At 38.5% G+C, this 15,153-nt stretch overlaps 1 protein-coding gene across 2 annotated transcripts in view; it reads right to left on the bottom strand.

Moving 5' to 3' along the window:
• LIN7A (lin-7 homolog A, crumbs cell polarity complex component) overlaps positions 1–15,153 on the bottom strand; it is a 166,312-nt gene that overhangs the window by 101,738 nt on the left and 49,421 nt on the right. For both annotated transcript variants that reach the window (XM_037847117.1, XM_037847118.1), the window contains one exon: positions 11,360–11,478. In XM_037847117.1, coding sequence (XP_037703045.1) covers positions 11,360–11,478 — 119 coding nt within the window. The remainder of the gene's footprint in view (positions 1–11,359; positions 11,479–15,153) is intronic.

Below are 15,153 nucleotides of genomic sequence, written 5' to 3'. Positions count from 1 at the left end.
CCACTGTCTGTTTTCTGTGAAGAAAGCTGTGTGCGGATTGGTGTTCAAGCACAATTTTTTTTAACATTTTCAGTAAAAATATAAATCAAATTTCATCAAACTGTTCTTCCCATATAAGTGTTGCACATATGACATGAGCTGATTCAGTAATATCATCCAAGTAAAATTCCATCCAAATGTAAAGCAAAATATGTGGTTACCTCAAGATTTAAGAATAACCACTGTCTCACTAATGTAAGGTGATGTAAAATTTGAGACAATAGCTGGAGCTACTTTTTTTAAGCATCATTTGTGTTTTACAAGCTTACTGGAAATGGTGTGACCTGTACCTTTTTGCTATGGTGAGTGAAATTAAGAATGACGCTGGTGTAGTTTTTGTTCTTTTCTCCACCTTCCCTGATGAAATTTGTAACTTTAATACTGGAAAGCATTAACTAGAAAATATTTCTGAAAAACTCAAATAATTTAACCACAGAGATTCTGAGAATCATTTTGAAAAGAAACCAAAACTTCAACAGTTTCATGAAAACAGAACAGTCAGTACCCAAGAGACTTGGTTCAATAAAATTTAATTTTCAGATCTTGAGCATTGTACTTTCTAGTTGTACTTTTATTTACTGGCTTATGGAATCACCTGTCCAGCAATACATATACATATTCTATATTTTCATTGAATAATTTCTGGTTAGATTCAAAATATCATTCAGAATTGTCATATATATATATTTCTATGTTAGCATTACTTCTCAAATTAATGAACCAGTGTTGTGCCAGCAACACAATAAGAATAATGAATAAAACTGCATACTTAAGAAATATAAATAATACTCTACTACTGGTGTAAAATGTTAGCCAACATGAAAAGATGAAAATTTCTGTATAATGTGCATTGCCTTTAAGAACAAAATTATTACTGAGAACATAATGATTTACTATGAACATAAAATTAATCTTATGGTCCAAATTTGTAAAATATAAGGTAGATAAATTATGTCTTTTTTTCCCTCTGAAATTGCTAGATGCCTGTTGACAAGTTATACACTTTCTTGGACTGCTAATGATTCACATGCCACACTTTACCACAGGTAGAGTTTGTAAGATAAAATTATAATACCTCTACAAAATCCCATATTTATTTTCTTTCTTACTTTCATTCTCTTTTTCATTAGCAACACTTTTTTATGAAAAAGGCCTGTGGGTTTATTTGAACAGATATCTATTCCACAATTATACCTCCAAAACCGAAATATATTCCAAGCTTCAGACTTAGATCCAACTGCCTGCCAGTTATATTTACTTGGATATCTAAAAATCATCACCAACTTACTATGCCCAGAACAGAGCTCTTGGATAGTCTTCTCCAAACTTAGTACATTCTCAAAGATTCCCATCATATTACCTTGCATTCGTCCAGTTGTTCAAGCCCAAAGTTAAGAATCAATTGATTCTTTTCTCTCTCATACCCCATATAATCAATACCTCAACAATTCCTGTTCACTTTACTCTCAAAATATATCTCAAATCTGATGGGTTTTCACTACTTTCACTGCCTTAAACTCTGTCCAAGCTGCTATCATCTCTCACTTGATCTACTCAATTATATTCTTATGGGTCTTTCTTATACCTACTCTTGCAACCACAAGTGTATTCTCTTCACAATGACAAGATGTTTTTAAAAAGCAAATCAGGGAGGCGGGGCAAGATGGCAGACTGGTGAGCTGTATGTTTTAGTTACTCCTCCAGGAAAGTAGGTAAAAAGCCAGGAACTGCGTGGACTGGACACCACAGAGCAATCTGTCTTTGGGCATACTTCATACAACACTCATGAAAATGTGGAACTGCTGAGATCAGCGAAATCTGTAAGTTTTTGCGGCCAGGGGACCCGCGCCCCTCCCTGCCAGGCTCAGTCCCCGGGGAGGAGGGGCTGTCAGCTCCAGGAAGGAGAAGGGAGAATTGCAGTGGCTGCTCTTATGGGAAACTCATTCTACTGATTCAAACTCCAACCATAGATAGACTGAGACCAGACACCAGAGACTCTGAGAGCAGCCAGCCCAGCAGAGAGGAGACAGGCATAGAAAAAAAACAACACGAAAAACTCCAAAATAAAAGCAGAGGATTTTTGGAGTTCTGGTGAACACAGAAAGGGGAAGGGCGGAGATCAGGCCTTGAGGCGCATATGCAAATCCCGAAGCAAGGCTGATCTCTCTGCCCTGTGCACCTTTCCTTAATGGCCCTGGTTGCTTTGTCTATTAGCATTTCAATAACCCATTAGATCTCTGAGGAGGGCCGTTTTTTTTTTTTTTTTTTTTTTTTAAATCCTTTTTGCTTTTTCTAAAACAATTACTCTAAGAAGCTCAATACAGAAAGCTTCAAAGAATTCAAATTTGGGCACGTCAAGTCAAGAGCAGAACTAAGAGAGCTCTGAGACAAAAGGCAATAATCCAGTGGCTGAGAAAATTCACTAAACAACACAACTTCCCAAGAAAAGGGGGGTGTCCGCTCACAGCCACCATCCTGGTGGACAGGAAACACTCCTGCCCATCGCCAGCCCCATAGCCCAGAGCTGCCCCAGACAACCCAGTGTGACGGAAGTGCTTCAAATAACAGGCACACACCACAAAACTGGGCGTGGACATTAGCCTTCCCTGCAACCTCAGCTGAATGTCCCAGAGCTGGGAAGGGGGAGCAGTGTGAATTAACAGAGCCCCATTCAGCCATCATTTGAGCAGACTGGGAGCCTCCCAACACAGCCCAGCAGCCCAGAACTGCCCTGGGGGGACGGCACTCACCTGTGACATAGCACAGTCATCCCTCAACAGAGGACCCGGGGTGCACAGCCTGGAAGAGGGGCCCACTTGCAAGTCTCAGGAGCCATACGCCAATACCAAAGACTTGTGGGTCAGTGGCAGAGACAAACTGTGGCAGGACTGAACTGAAGGATTAGACTATTGCAGTAGCTTTAAAACTCTAGGATCATCAGGGAGATTTGACTGTTAGGGCCACCCCCCCCCCCGACTGCCCAGAAACACGCCCCACATACAGGGCAGGCAACACCAACTACACACGCAAGCTTGGTACACCAATTGGGCCCCACAAGACTCACTCCCCCACTCACCAAAAAGGCTAAGCAGGGGAGATCTGGCTTGTGGAGAACAGGTGGCTCGTGGACGCCACCTGCTGGTTAGTTAGAGAAAGTGTACTCCACGAAGCTGTAGATCTGATAAATTAGAGATAAGGACTTCAACTGGTCTACAAACCCTAAAAGAACCCTATCAAGTTCAGCAAATGCCACGAGGCCAAAAACAACAGAAAATTATAAAGCATATGAAAAAACCAGACGATATGGATAACCCAAGCCCAAGCACCCAAATCAAAAGACCAGAAGAGACACACCTAGAGCAGCTACTCAAAGAACTAAAGATGAACAATGAGACCATAGTACGGGATATGAAGGAAATCAAGAAGACCCTAGAAGAGCATAAAGAAGACATTGCAAGACTAAATAAAAAATGGATGATCTTATGGAAATTAAAGAAACTGTTGACCAAATTAAAAAGATTCTGGACACTCATAGTACAAGACTAGAGGAAGTTGAACAACAAATCAGTGACCTGGAAGATGACAGAATGGAAAATGAAAGCATAAAAGAAAGAATGGGGAAAAAAATTGAAAAACTCGAAATGGACCTCAGGGATATGATAGATAATATGAAACGTCCGAATATAAGACTCATTGGTGTCCCAGAAGGGGAAGAAAAGGGTAAAGGTCTAGGAAGAGTATTCAAAGAAATTGTTGGGGAAAAACTTCCCAAATCTTCTAAACAACATAAATACACAAATCATAAATGCTCAGCGAACTCCAAATAGAATAAATCCAAAAAAAACCCACTCCGAGACATATACTGATCACACTGTCAAACATAGAAGAGAAGGAGCAAGTTCTGAAAGCAGCAAGAGAAAAGCAATTCACCACATACAAAGGAAACAGCATAAGACTAAGTAGTGACTACTCAGCAGCCACCATGGAGGCAAGAAGGCAGTGGCACGATATATTTAAAATTCTGAGTGAGAGGAATTTCCAGCCAAGAATACTTTATCCAGCAAAGCTCTCCTTCAAATTTGAGGGAGAGCTTAAATTTTTCACAGACAAAGAAATGCTGAGAGAATTTGCTAACAAGAGACCTGCCCTACTGGAGATACTAAAGGGAGCCCTACAGACAGAGAAACAAAGACAGGACAGAGAGACTTGGAGAAAGGTTCAGTACTAAAGAGATTCGGTATGGGTACAATAAAGGATATTAATAGAGAGAGGGAAAAATATGGCAAACATAATCCAAAGGATAAGATGGCCGATTCAAGAAATGCCTTCACGGTTTTAACATTGAATGTAAATGGATTAAACTCCCCAATTAAAAGATATAGATTCGCAGAATGGATCAAAAAAAATGAACCATCAATATGTTGCATACAAGAGACTCATCTTAGACACAGGGACACAAACAAACTGAAAGTGAAAGGATGGAAAAAAATATTTCATGCAAGCTACAGCCAAAAGAAAGCAGGTGTAGCAATATTAATCTCAGATAAAATAGACTTCAAATGCAGGGATGTTTTGAGAGACAAAGAAGGCCACTACATACTAATAAAAGGGGCAATTCAGCAAGAAGAAATAACAATCGTAAATGTCTATGCACCCAATCAAGGTGCCACAAAATACATGAGAGAAACATTGGCAAAACTAAAGGAAGCAATTGATGTTTCCACAATAATTGTGGGAGACTTCAACACATCACTCTCTCCTATAGATAGATCAACCAGACAGAAGACCAATAAGGAAATTGAAAACCTAAACAATCTGATAAATGAATTAGATTTAACAGACATCTACAGGACATTACATCCCAAATCACCAGGATACACATACTTTTCTAGTGCTCACGGAACTTTCTCCAGAATAGATCATATGCTGGGACATAAAACAAGCCTCAATAAATTTAAAAAGATTGAAATTATTCAAAGCACATTCTCTGACCACAATGGAATACAATTAGAAGTCAATAACCATCAGAGACTTAGAAAATTCACAAATACCTGGAGGTTAAACAACACACTCCTAAACAATCAGTGGGTTAAAGAAGAAATAGCAAGAGAAATTGCTAAATATATAGAGACGAATGAAAATGAGAACACAACATACCAAAACCTATGGGATGCAGCAAAAGCAGTGCTAAGGGGGAAATTTATAGCACTAAACGCATATATTAAAAAGGAAGAAAGAGCCAAAATCAAAGAACTAATAGATCAACTGAAGAAGCTAGAAAATGAACAGCAAACCAATCCTAAACCAAGTACAAGAAAAGAAATAACAAGGATTAAAGCAGAAATAAATGACATAGAGAACAAAAAAACAATAGAAAGGATAAATATCACCAAAAGTTGGTTCTTTGAGAAGATCAACAAGATTGACAAGCCCCTAGCTAGACTGACAAAATCAAAAAGAGAGAAGACCCATATAAACAAAATAATGAATGAAAAAGGTGACATAACTGCAGATCCTGAAGAAATTAAAAAAATTATAAGAGGATATTATGAACAACTGTATGGCAACAAACTGGATAATGTAGAAGAAATGGACAATTTCCTGGAAACATATGAACAACCTAGACTGACCAGAGAAGAAATAGAAGACCTCAACCAACCCATCACAAGCAAAGAGATCCAATCAGTCATCAAAAATCTTCCCACAAATAAATGCCCAGGGCCAGATGGCTTCACAGGGGAATTCTACCAAACTTTCCAGAAAGAACTGACACCAATCTTACTCAAACTCTTTCAAAACATTGAAAAAAATGGAACACTACCTAACTCATTTTATGAAGCTAACATCAATCTAATACCAAAACCAGGCAAAGATGCTACAAAAAAGGAAAACTACCGGCCAATCTCCCTAATGAATATAGATGCAAAAATCCTCAACAAAATACTTGCAAATCGAATCCAAAGACACATTAAAAAAATCATACACCATGACCAAGTGGGGTTCATTCCAGGCATGCAAGGATGGTTCAACATAAGAAAATCAATCAATGTATTACAACACATTAACAAGTCAAAAGGGAAAAATCAATTGATCATCTCAATAGATGCTGAAAAAGCATTTGACAAAATCCAACATCCCTTTTTGATAAAAACACTTCAAAAGGTAGGAATTGAAGGAAACTTCCTCAACATGATAAAGAGCATATATGAAAAACCCACAGCCAGCATAGCACTCAATGGTGAGAGACTGAAAGCCTTCCCTCTAAGATCAGGAACAAGACAAGGATGCCCGCTGTCACCACTGTTATTCAACATTGTGCTGGAAGTGCTAGCCAGGGCAATCCGGCAAGACAAAGAAATAAAAGGCATCCAAATTGGAAAAGAAGAAGTAAAACTGTCATTGTTTGCAGATGATATGATCTTATATCTAGAAAACCCTGAGAAATCAACGATACACCTACTAGAGCTAATAAACAAATTTAGCAAAGTAGCGGGATACAAGATTAATGCACATAAGTCAGTAATGTTTCTATATGCTAGAAATGAACAAACTGAAGAGACACTCAAGAAAAAGATACCATTTTCAATAGCAACTAAAAAAATCAAGTACCTAGGAATAAACTTAACCAAAGATGTAAAAGACCTATACAAAGAAAACTACATAACTCTACTAAAAGAAATAGAAGGGGACCTTAAAAGATGGAAAAATATTCCATGTTCATGGATAGGAAGGCTAAATGTCATTAAGATGTCAATTCTACCCAAACTCATCTACAGATTCAATGCAATCCCAATCAAAATTCCAACAACCTACTTTGCAGACTTGGAAAAGCTAGTTATCAAATTTATTTGGAAAGGGAAGATCCCTCGAATTGCTAAAGACACTCTAAAAAAGAAAAACGAAGTGGGAGGACTTACACTCCCTGACTTTGAAGCTTATTATAAAGCCACAGTTGCCAAAACAGCATGGTACTGGCACAAAGATAGACATATAGATCAATGGAATCGAATTGAGAATTCAGAGATAGACCCTCAGATCTATGGCCGACTGATCTTTGATAAGGCCCCTAAAGTCACCGAACTGAGCCATAATGGTCTTTTCAACAAATGGGGCTGGGAGAGTTGGATATCCATATCCAAAAGAATGAAAGAGGACCCCTACCTCACCCCCTACACAAAAATTAACTCAAAATGGACCAAAGATCTCAATATAAAAGAAAGTACCATAAAACTCCTAGAAGATAATGTAGGAAAACATCTTCAAGACCTTGTATTAGGAGGCCACTTCCTAGACTTTACACCCAAAGCACAAGCAACAAAAGAGAAAATAGATAAATGGGAACTCCTCAAGCTTAGAAGTTTCTGCACCTCAAAGGAATTTCTCAAAAAGGTAAAGAGGCAGCCAACTCAATGGGAAAAAATTTTTGGAAACCATGTATCTGACAAAAGACTGATATCTTGCATATACAAAGAAATCCTACAACTCAATGACAATAGTACAGACAGCCCAATTATAAAATGGGCAAAAGATATGAAAAGACAGTTCTCTGAAGAGGAAATACAAATGGCCAAGAAACACATGAAAAAATGTTCAGCTTCACTAGCTATTAGAGAGATGCAAATTAAGACCACAATGAGATACCATCTAACACCGGTTAGAATGGCTGCCATTAAACAAACAGGAAACTACAAATGCTGGAGGGGATGTGGAGAAATTGGAACTCTTATTCATTGTTGGTGGGACTGTATAATGGTTCAGCCACTCTGGAAGTCAGTCTGGCAGTTCCTTAGAAAACTAGATATAGAGCTACCATTCGATCCAGCGATTGCACTTCTCGGTATATACCCGGAAGATCGGAAAGCAGTGACACGAACAGATATCTGCACGCCAATGTTCATAGCAGCATTATTCACAATTGCCAAGAGATGGAAACAACCCAAATGTCCTTCAACAGATGAGTGGATAAATAAAATGTGGTATATACACACGATGGAATACTACGCGGCAGTAAGAAGGAACGATCTGGTGAAACATATGACAACATGGATGAACCTTGAAGACATAATGCTGAGCGAAATAAGCCAGGCACAAAAAGAGAAATATTATATGCTACCACTAATGTGAACTTTGAAAAATGTAAAACAAATGGTTTATAATGTAGAATGTAGGGGAACTAGCAGTAGAGAGCAATTAAGGAAGGGGGAACAATAATCCAAGAAGAACAGATAAGCTATTTAACGTTCTGGGGATGCCCAGAAATGACTATGGTCTGTTAATTTCTGATGGATGTAGTAGGAACAAGTTCACTGAAATGTTGCTATATTATGTAACTTTCTTGGGGTAAAGTAGGAACATGTTGGAAGTTAAGCAGTTATCTTAGGTTAGTTGTCTTTTTCTTACTCCCTTGCTATGGTCTCTTTGAAATGTTTTTTTATTGTATGTTTGTTTTCTTTTTAACTTTTTTTTTCATACAGTTGATTTGAAAAAAGAAGGGAAAGTTAAAAAAAAAAAAAAGAAAAGAAAAAAGACAAACAAGGAAAAAAAAAAAAAAAGATGTAGTGCCCCCTTGAGGAGCCTGTGGAGAATGCAGGGGTATTCGCCTACCCCACCTCCATGGTTGCTAACATGACCACAGACATAGGGGACTGGTGGTTTGATGGGTTGAGCCCTCTACCATAAGTTTTACCCTTGGGAAGACGGCTGCTGCAAAGGAGAGGCTAGGCCTCCCTGTATTTGTGCCTAAGAGTCTCCTCGTGAATGCCTCTTTGTTGCTCAGATGTGGCCCTCTCTCTCTGGCTAAGCCAACTTGAAAGGTGAAATCACTGCCCTCCCCCCTACGTGGGATCAGACACCCAGGGAAGTGAATCTCCCTGGCAACGTGGAATATGACTCCCGGGGAGGAATGTAGACCCGGCATCGTGGGATGGAGAACATCTTCTTGACCAAAAGGGGGATGTGAAAGGAAATGAAATAAGCTTCAGTGGCAGAGAGATTCCAAAATGAGCCGAGAGATCACTCTGGTGGGCACTCTTACGCACACTTTAGACAACCTTTTTTAGGTTCTAAAGAATTGGGGTAGCTGGTGGTGGATACCTGAAACTATTAAACTACAACCCAGAACCCATGAATCTCGAAGACAGTTGTATAAAAATGTAGCTTATGAGGGGTGACAGTGGGATTGGGAATGCCATAAGGACCAAACTCCACTTTGTCTAGTTTATGGATGGATGTGTAGAAAAGTAGGGGAAGCAAACAAACAGACAAAGGTACCTAGTGTTCTTTTTTACTTCAATTGCTCTTTTTCACTCTAATTATTATTCTTGTTATTTTTGTGTGTGTGCTAATGAAGGTGTCAGGGATTGATTTAGGTGATGAATGTACAACTATGTAATGGTACTGTAAACAAGCGAAAGTACAATTTGTTTTGTATGACTGCGTGGTATATGAATATATCTCAATAAAATGATGATTAAAAAAAAAAAAAAAAAGCAAATCAGGTTAGGACAAACTCTCTAAGGGATTCCTATCACCCTTAGAATGAAATCCAGAGTTCTTACCATGTTCCTACAGGCATCATGAGATCTGCACTACTGCTGCCTCCAGGGAGCCTACCTTACTTATACTACTCCAAATACACTGCTGTGGGGAGTGTTCCTTCCTCCTATGAACTAGGTTCATTCTTGGCTTTGAGTCTTTACACCTGAAGTGTCCTCTGCCTAGAATACTATTTGCATGGTTTGTTCCATTTCTTCATTTAGGTTTTTGCCATCCCTAACTTAAGGGAGCCTTATCCCTGTCCCCCTAATCTTGCTTGATTTTTTATGAAAAATGGTCTTGCTGGTTTCTGATAGCATAGTGTACATTAACTTATAATAATTTTATTCTGTATCTCCAGTGAATAGAGATAAGTAATTGATGTGTCTTAGCCTTTAATTCTGTGGAGAGCAGAAGGCTAACAATCAGAAGGCATAATCAGCCAGCCAAATTTCAGTGGAGTGGCAACCTGTGAAGAAAGAAAGGAGTGTATGGGGGATTTAGCCTTGGGCTACAGGGTGACTACAGGCGTTTAACATAGAGAAGGCCCATGGTGTTTCCAGATACTATATATCTCTCCTACTGAGGGGTTTCTGAGGGTGGCAAATTCACACACTTAGAGAAATTTTTCATAGGTTAAAACTTGGAGTTGCAACTAGGGCTGTTTACTTAATCTGTGTTCAATGTAAATGAATATTAAATAGTGAACAATTTCACCTGATAAAGATTTAGCCCAAGAATAGTCTAAGCCAAACCCTGAAGAATCCAAGTTGTTATTGCACTTGGTAAGCTATACTTTAACTCTACAGAGAGCAGTTTTGACAGCCTCCTCCTTAGTCACCTGTGTCTTTTCTATATAGCAACTACACATGAGCTAGCATTGCTGAGGCAAAGAGTGTGCATTAGTCACAAGTAGAGTTGCAAAGCAGAAGGAAGGCCAGTACAAGCATTCCTTAGTAGATGTATGCTTTCTTCAACAGCAACCTCTCCAACCAGTGGTTGGGTTCAACTGACTTTGGAGAGCATGACAGTGGGGAATTCATCTTTGGGGATGTCTAACAGGGCAAATATGCTGGATTTATGGATTCTAGTTTCTAATTAATGAACCGTTAGTGACTGATGGGGAGGGAGTAATGGGTTTGCTGAATAAAACAATATAGCATATATTTTGTTTGGGAACTCTCTCATAACCAATTAAATTCATTAGTTGAGAGTCAATTCCACCCCAAGTTAATATAAAATTCAAACAGTCATTTTAACACATCTGTTTTGACTTAAGTTTCTTGAAACCATTAGCCAGGAAGGCATTACAAAGATTCTTTTGAAGGACATGTCAGCCACTTTGGGGATTTCCCATAATTGTACTAGACAGTAATGTTTGGAAAACTATAACTTTAGTCAGTAGGTTACTCTTTCAGATTTACTTGTGAAATATTTAGTTGAGAGTTCATTAAGAAAAGCTCAGCCCCCATTAGGTATGACTATTTCTGCCTGAATTTCCAGGTGGTTTCATGTAGCCCTATTAGTTTCAACTACACTATATGCCATCACTTCACTGGTATCTTAAGATCAACATTTGGTTTTATATGAATGTACAAATGCTGACTGTATCTAATTTAAGAATTTAGCAGACTAAATCATGTTTTATCATCTGTCAAAGGAGCTAAAAAGAGAAAATTAAGATGTAGCTCCAAGCTTAACTACTCATCTGTTTGTGTGGAAAAAACATGTTTCCTATTCGGAAGACATATGGCTGAATACAGTTATTAAAATCTTAGTGTCATACCTCTCGAATAGCAGTACAAAACTCACTCTGCAGCACTTTTTTGAGGGATTGTAGCTTGTGCACTGGTACTTCTCCAGACTCCTGTAATTTTTCCAGTAATTCAATTGCTCTTGCAACATCTGAATGAAAAAAAAATCAAAATGGTAAGAGAGAGCTCGAATAAATTGTATCTCATCAACGCAGTACCATTATTCCAACAGAATGGTAACAAAAAAGCAAGAGGAATCAATTGCAAAATCAGAATTTGCAATTCATTGCTTATTGAACTCATCTTTTGGTAAAAGGTCATTTTAATATGTTCTGCAGTTTTTCAATATATCTGCTTTGATGGCATTTTGTGTATGTATTTCTGTCACACCAATCAGTTTAAATATTCTTTCAAGAGTAGAAAACACATCTATTTATTCTGATACCCAAAATAACCAAACAATTTCACTCAATTTTACCTCTGAGATGCTTTTTCAGTCTGACCTTCTCTTTGCCATATCACACTTATCACAGCTGCAATTTTACATCTACAAATTGACTTGCATCTCTTTGACTTGTCTGTAAGCTTCTTGCAAGTAGGAACCTGTTTGGTTTGGGTCCCACTGCATTCTCAGAGACTGGTATAATATAGTGAATAAATATTTGATGAATTAATTAATCTGCTCTTCCCATTTCACTGCTATCGCCTTATTTCAAGCCCTCATCATCTCTCCTCTGTCCAACTGGAATCATTTCTTTTCCCAGAGCCTCTTCATTTAGCCTTCCACAATATCTTTCCAAAACAAAAATTTCATCAGGTATCCATGTTCCAGCTTCTAGAATAATACCAAGCAAAAGAGTTTTCAATACAATTAATTTAAATGCCTCTCTTTCATGCTGAAATATCAAGATTAATGTTTCAAGAAACATATAATCTTTTATAGACACAAGTTTTAAAATTCCCTGGGTGATTCCTTATAAGCTATCAGACTTATTGTCAAGAGAAAATGATGCAACAAAAGGCCATTTTAAAAAGTGCTTATGGTGATCTCTTCTACCTGTTTTGCTTCTATCAATAGCTCATGCTAAAAAGTCACCTATGCAGTTAGGTAGGAGGAGGTGAGGGTTTTAATTCCTAGGTGATTAGGTCCAGAAAGTATCCCAAATCCCTGCCATCAGATAATAAATTCATCTGCTCATTCATTCATTCATCCAATAATCTGAATTCCTACTCTCCTGGCTCTAATTTTAACAAGAAGAATAAGGCACAGTCCCTTTCTGACTGCATGGAACTCACAATTTAATGAGAGAGTTATGTAGCAGCACCCCTACCTAAAATAAAATTGTTACCACCTCTGAATTCGAGTGGGGGTAAAGGTAGGTATATGTATTATATCAAAGAAAATAACCAGAAGGTAACTGTAATGGATACTTTCCCTTGAAGCGGTCATTGTGATTCCAATTGTGGCCCAAAGTATCACAAATCATGAAATCAACGTGACACTACCAGTTTCCCAACTCTGTCTTACACAATACCTGCCACATCCACAATCAATAAGGCACCAAACCAAGAATTTTATGCATCTCTAACTGCATAAAATACTCTGTCTTGTTGCCCATGGGCTCATGGACCTATCAGTATGTTTAAAACTGAGCTCATTTTTCTCCTCTGAAACAAGCGCCTCTCCTCCTATATTCCTATATTCTGTATTTCCAATAATAGCATCCCCTCCCAGCCCATCACATAGCTAGATCATAGAATTATCTTTCACACTCACCCTCAACTACAGTTAGTCAGTAAGTGCTATAGTTTCCATCTCAAAAATGCATTTTGAATGGAACACCATAACTTCATTACTTCAGGGAAGCTGTCATCATTTCTCACCTGTAGTACTGGAACATCTCCTAACTGAGCATCTTTAAATCAGTCTTTTCTTTTTCAGTCTATCTTACACACTACTCCCAGAGTGACTGTCCTGAATGATAAACCAAATTATATAACCTCCCACTTAAAACCTTCGCTGGCTTTCCGCTGTCTACACGGGTGAAGTTCAGACCACTTAGGGATTACATATAAGGCACTTAACCTACCTCTTCTAACATCTCTGGAGAGTTCCCCCTTCCCATCCTATACTTTGGCCATCAAAAAGTTTTGCTGTAGGATATGCCAAAGATTGTCATGCCTCTATGGTTTTGCACATATTGTACTTGTCCTGAGAGGCAACTCATTCTTTCAGTAGTTCCAGGTACCGTGTTGGGCACAGGAGATGCAGAGATACACAAGACAGTTCTTGTTCTGGCTTTCATGAAAATTACAGGCTTGAGAAGTTACAGACATAAATTAAAGTGGATGTGTGCTATAAAAGAAGCTGATATGCTACAGGCTGATACATAGATGTGCAATAAAGACATTTATCATCATCCAGGAGTTCAGGGAGGATTTGAAGTCCTAGTTAGAAGGCACAAGTGGGAAGGTGAAGAATGTTCTAGAAAAGGGAATACATGCAAATTGAAAGTGCTGAGAGTGGGGAGCATTCATATGAACATCCAAGGTTGAGAAATAGTCCAAAAAAGAGCCATCAAGAAAACCAGACACACTCCCAATAAGACTTATTAAGAACTGAGTGAGCCCTTGTACATTACACCTTCAGACTCCTTCCATCCTTGCAAGAGGTAACTATGAGATGAGATAAAATTCAAAGAAAATTGTTGAGTCATTAACTTCGGACAAATGACTAGGTCTTTTGCATCCCTTCTGTCAACGAAGTGAGGAAGGACCCAATAGAACCAATTATCATGATTGGGGTGCCTGCAAGAAGGGAGACTAGCATCTCCTTCCTGGTTGCATAGAGAATGGATTTGGTTATCTACCTGTCCTCCATGCCTACGTGAGCAGAAGGAGAGAATTGAACAGCAATGCCCCTGGTGTCTGAACAAAATTGCTTGTACTTACCCAAGGGAATCTAGCAGCATGAGGGATGAATTAAATGGCAGGTGTAAAAGCCAAAGGAAGCTAAAAGTGGGGAGATCCAGTTCCTCCCCATTCTAATATCCTCAGCCCAGCCTGGCTGGCAGTAGAAACAAGGAGGTGGACATTGACAAATTGGATATGAGACTCCATTTTTAAGGAGAATTCTGATTCCCTTTAGCTCTGGAAAACTACCAGAAACCTGTAAGCCCAGAATCTGGAAGGAAGCAAAAGAAGCCTTTGAGTAAACAAAATACTCATTCTTAAAACTGTTGCAATAAAATGTGGGTAGTTTATTCACCAGAATCCCCTTAAGGTGAAGACTCTGTTCAGACCCTTCTTACACTTCTTATTATGAAACTCTTCTACCAAGTTGGTTACTGAGTTTGCTGGTACAGCTCATACTAAGAAGAAAAGTAGATGCAGACTGGGAAGGTTGGTAGGCCAACACAATGGAAGCAAGGTCTCAGAAATTCTTCCTGAAACCTACTCCTCCTCCTGTCCACCAGCTCTCAGGTTAATACCTTGACATTCTACCCCATTACCTAAGCAAAACATCTGGGTATCACCTTTATCCCCTCCCTGTCCTTCATATCTCCATAGTCCATTAATCCTCACTCTTAAAATTAACAATAATGATAAACTTTTATTGAACATCTAAGACATCAGTGTATTGCATACCAAGCCTTTACATCTTTTAAATCAATTTTGTCCTTACAACAACCCTATGTGATGGCAAATATAAGCTAAATTTTGCAAATGAGGAAATTGAGGCTTATAGAGAAGTAATGCACTAACAAGGTGATTTGGGATTAGAGCCTGGGTCTGAGTGATTCCCAACCCTCTGTTGTTATTTGTT

The sequence above is a fragment of the Choloepus didactylus genome, chromosome 8 (genome assembly GCF_015220235.1).
Source record: "Choloepus didactylus isolate mChoDid1 chromosome 8, mChoDid1.pri, whole genome shotgun sequence".
Lineage (NCBI taxonomy): Eukaryota > Metazoa > Chordata > Mammalia > Pilosa > Megalonychidae > Choloepus > Choloepus didactylus.
The sequence above is the reverse complement of the archived record's forward strand: the minus strand, read 5'-3'. Positions and strand labels throughout refer to the sequence as shown.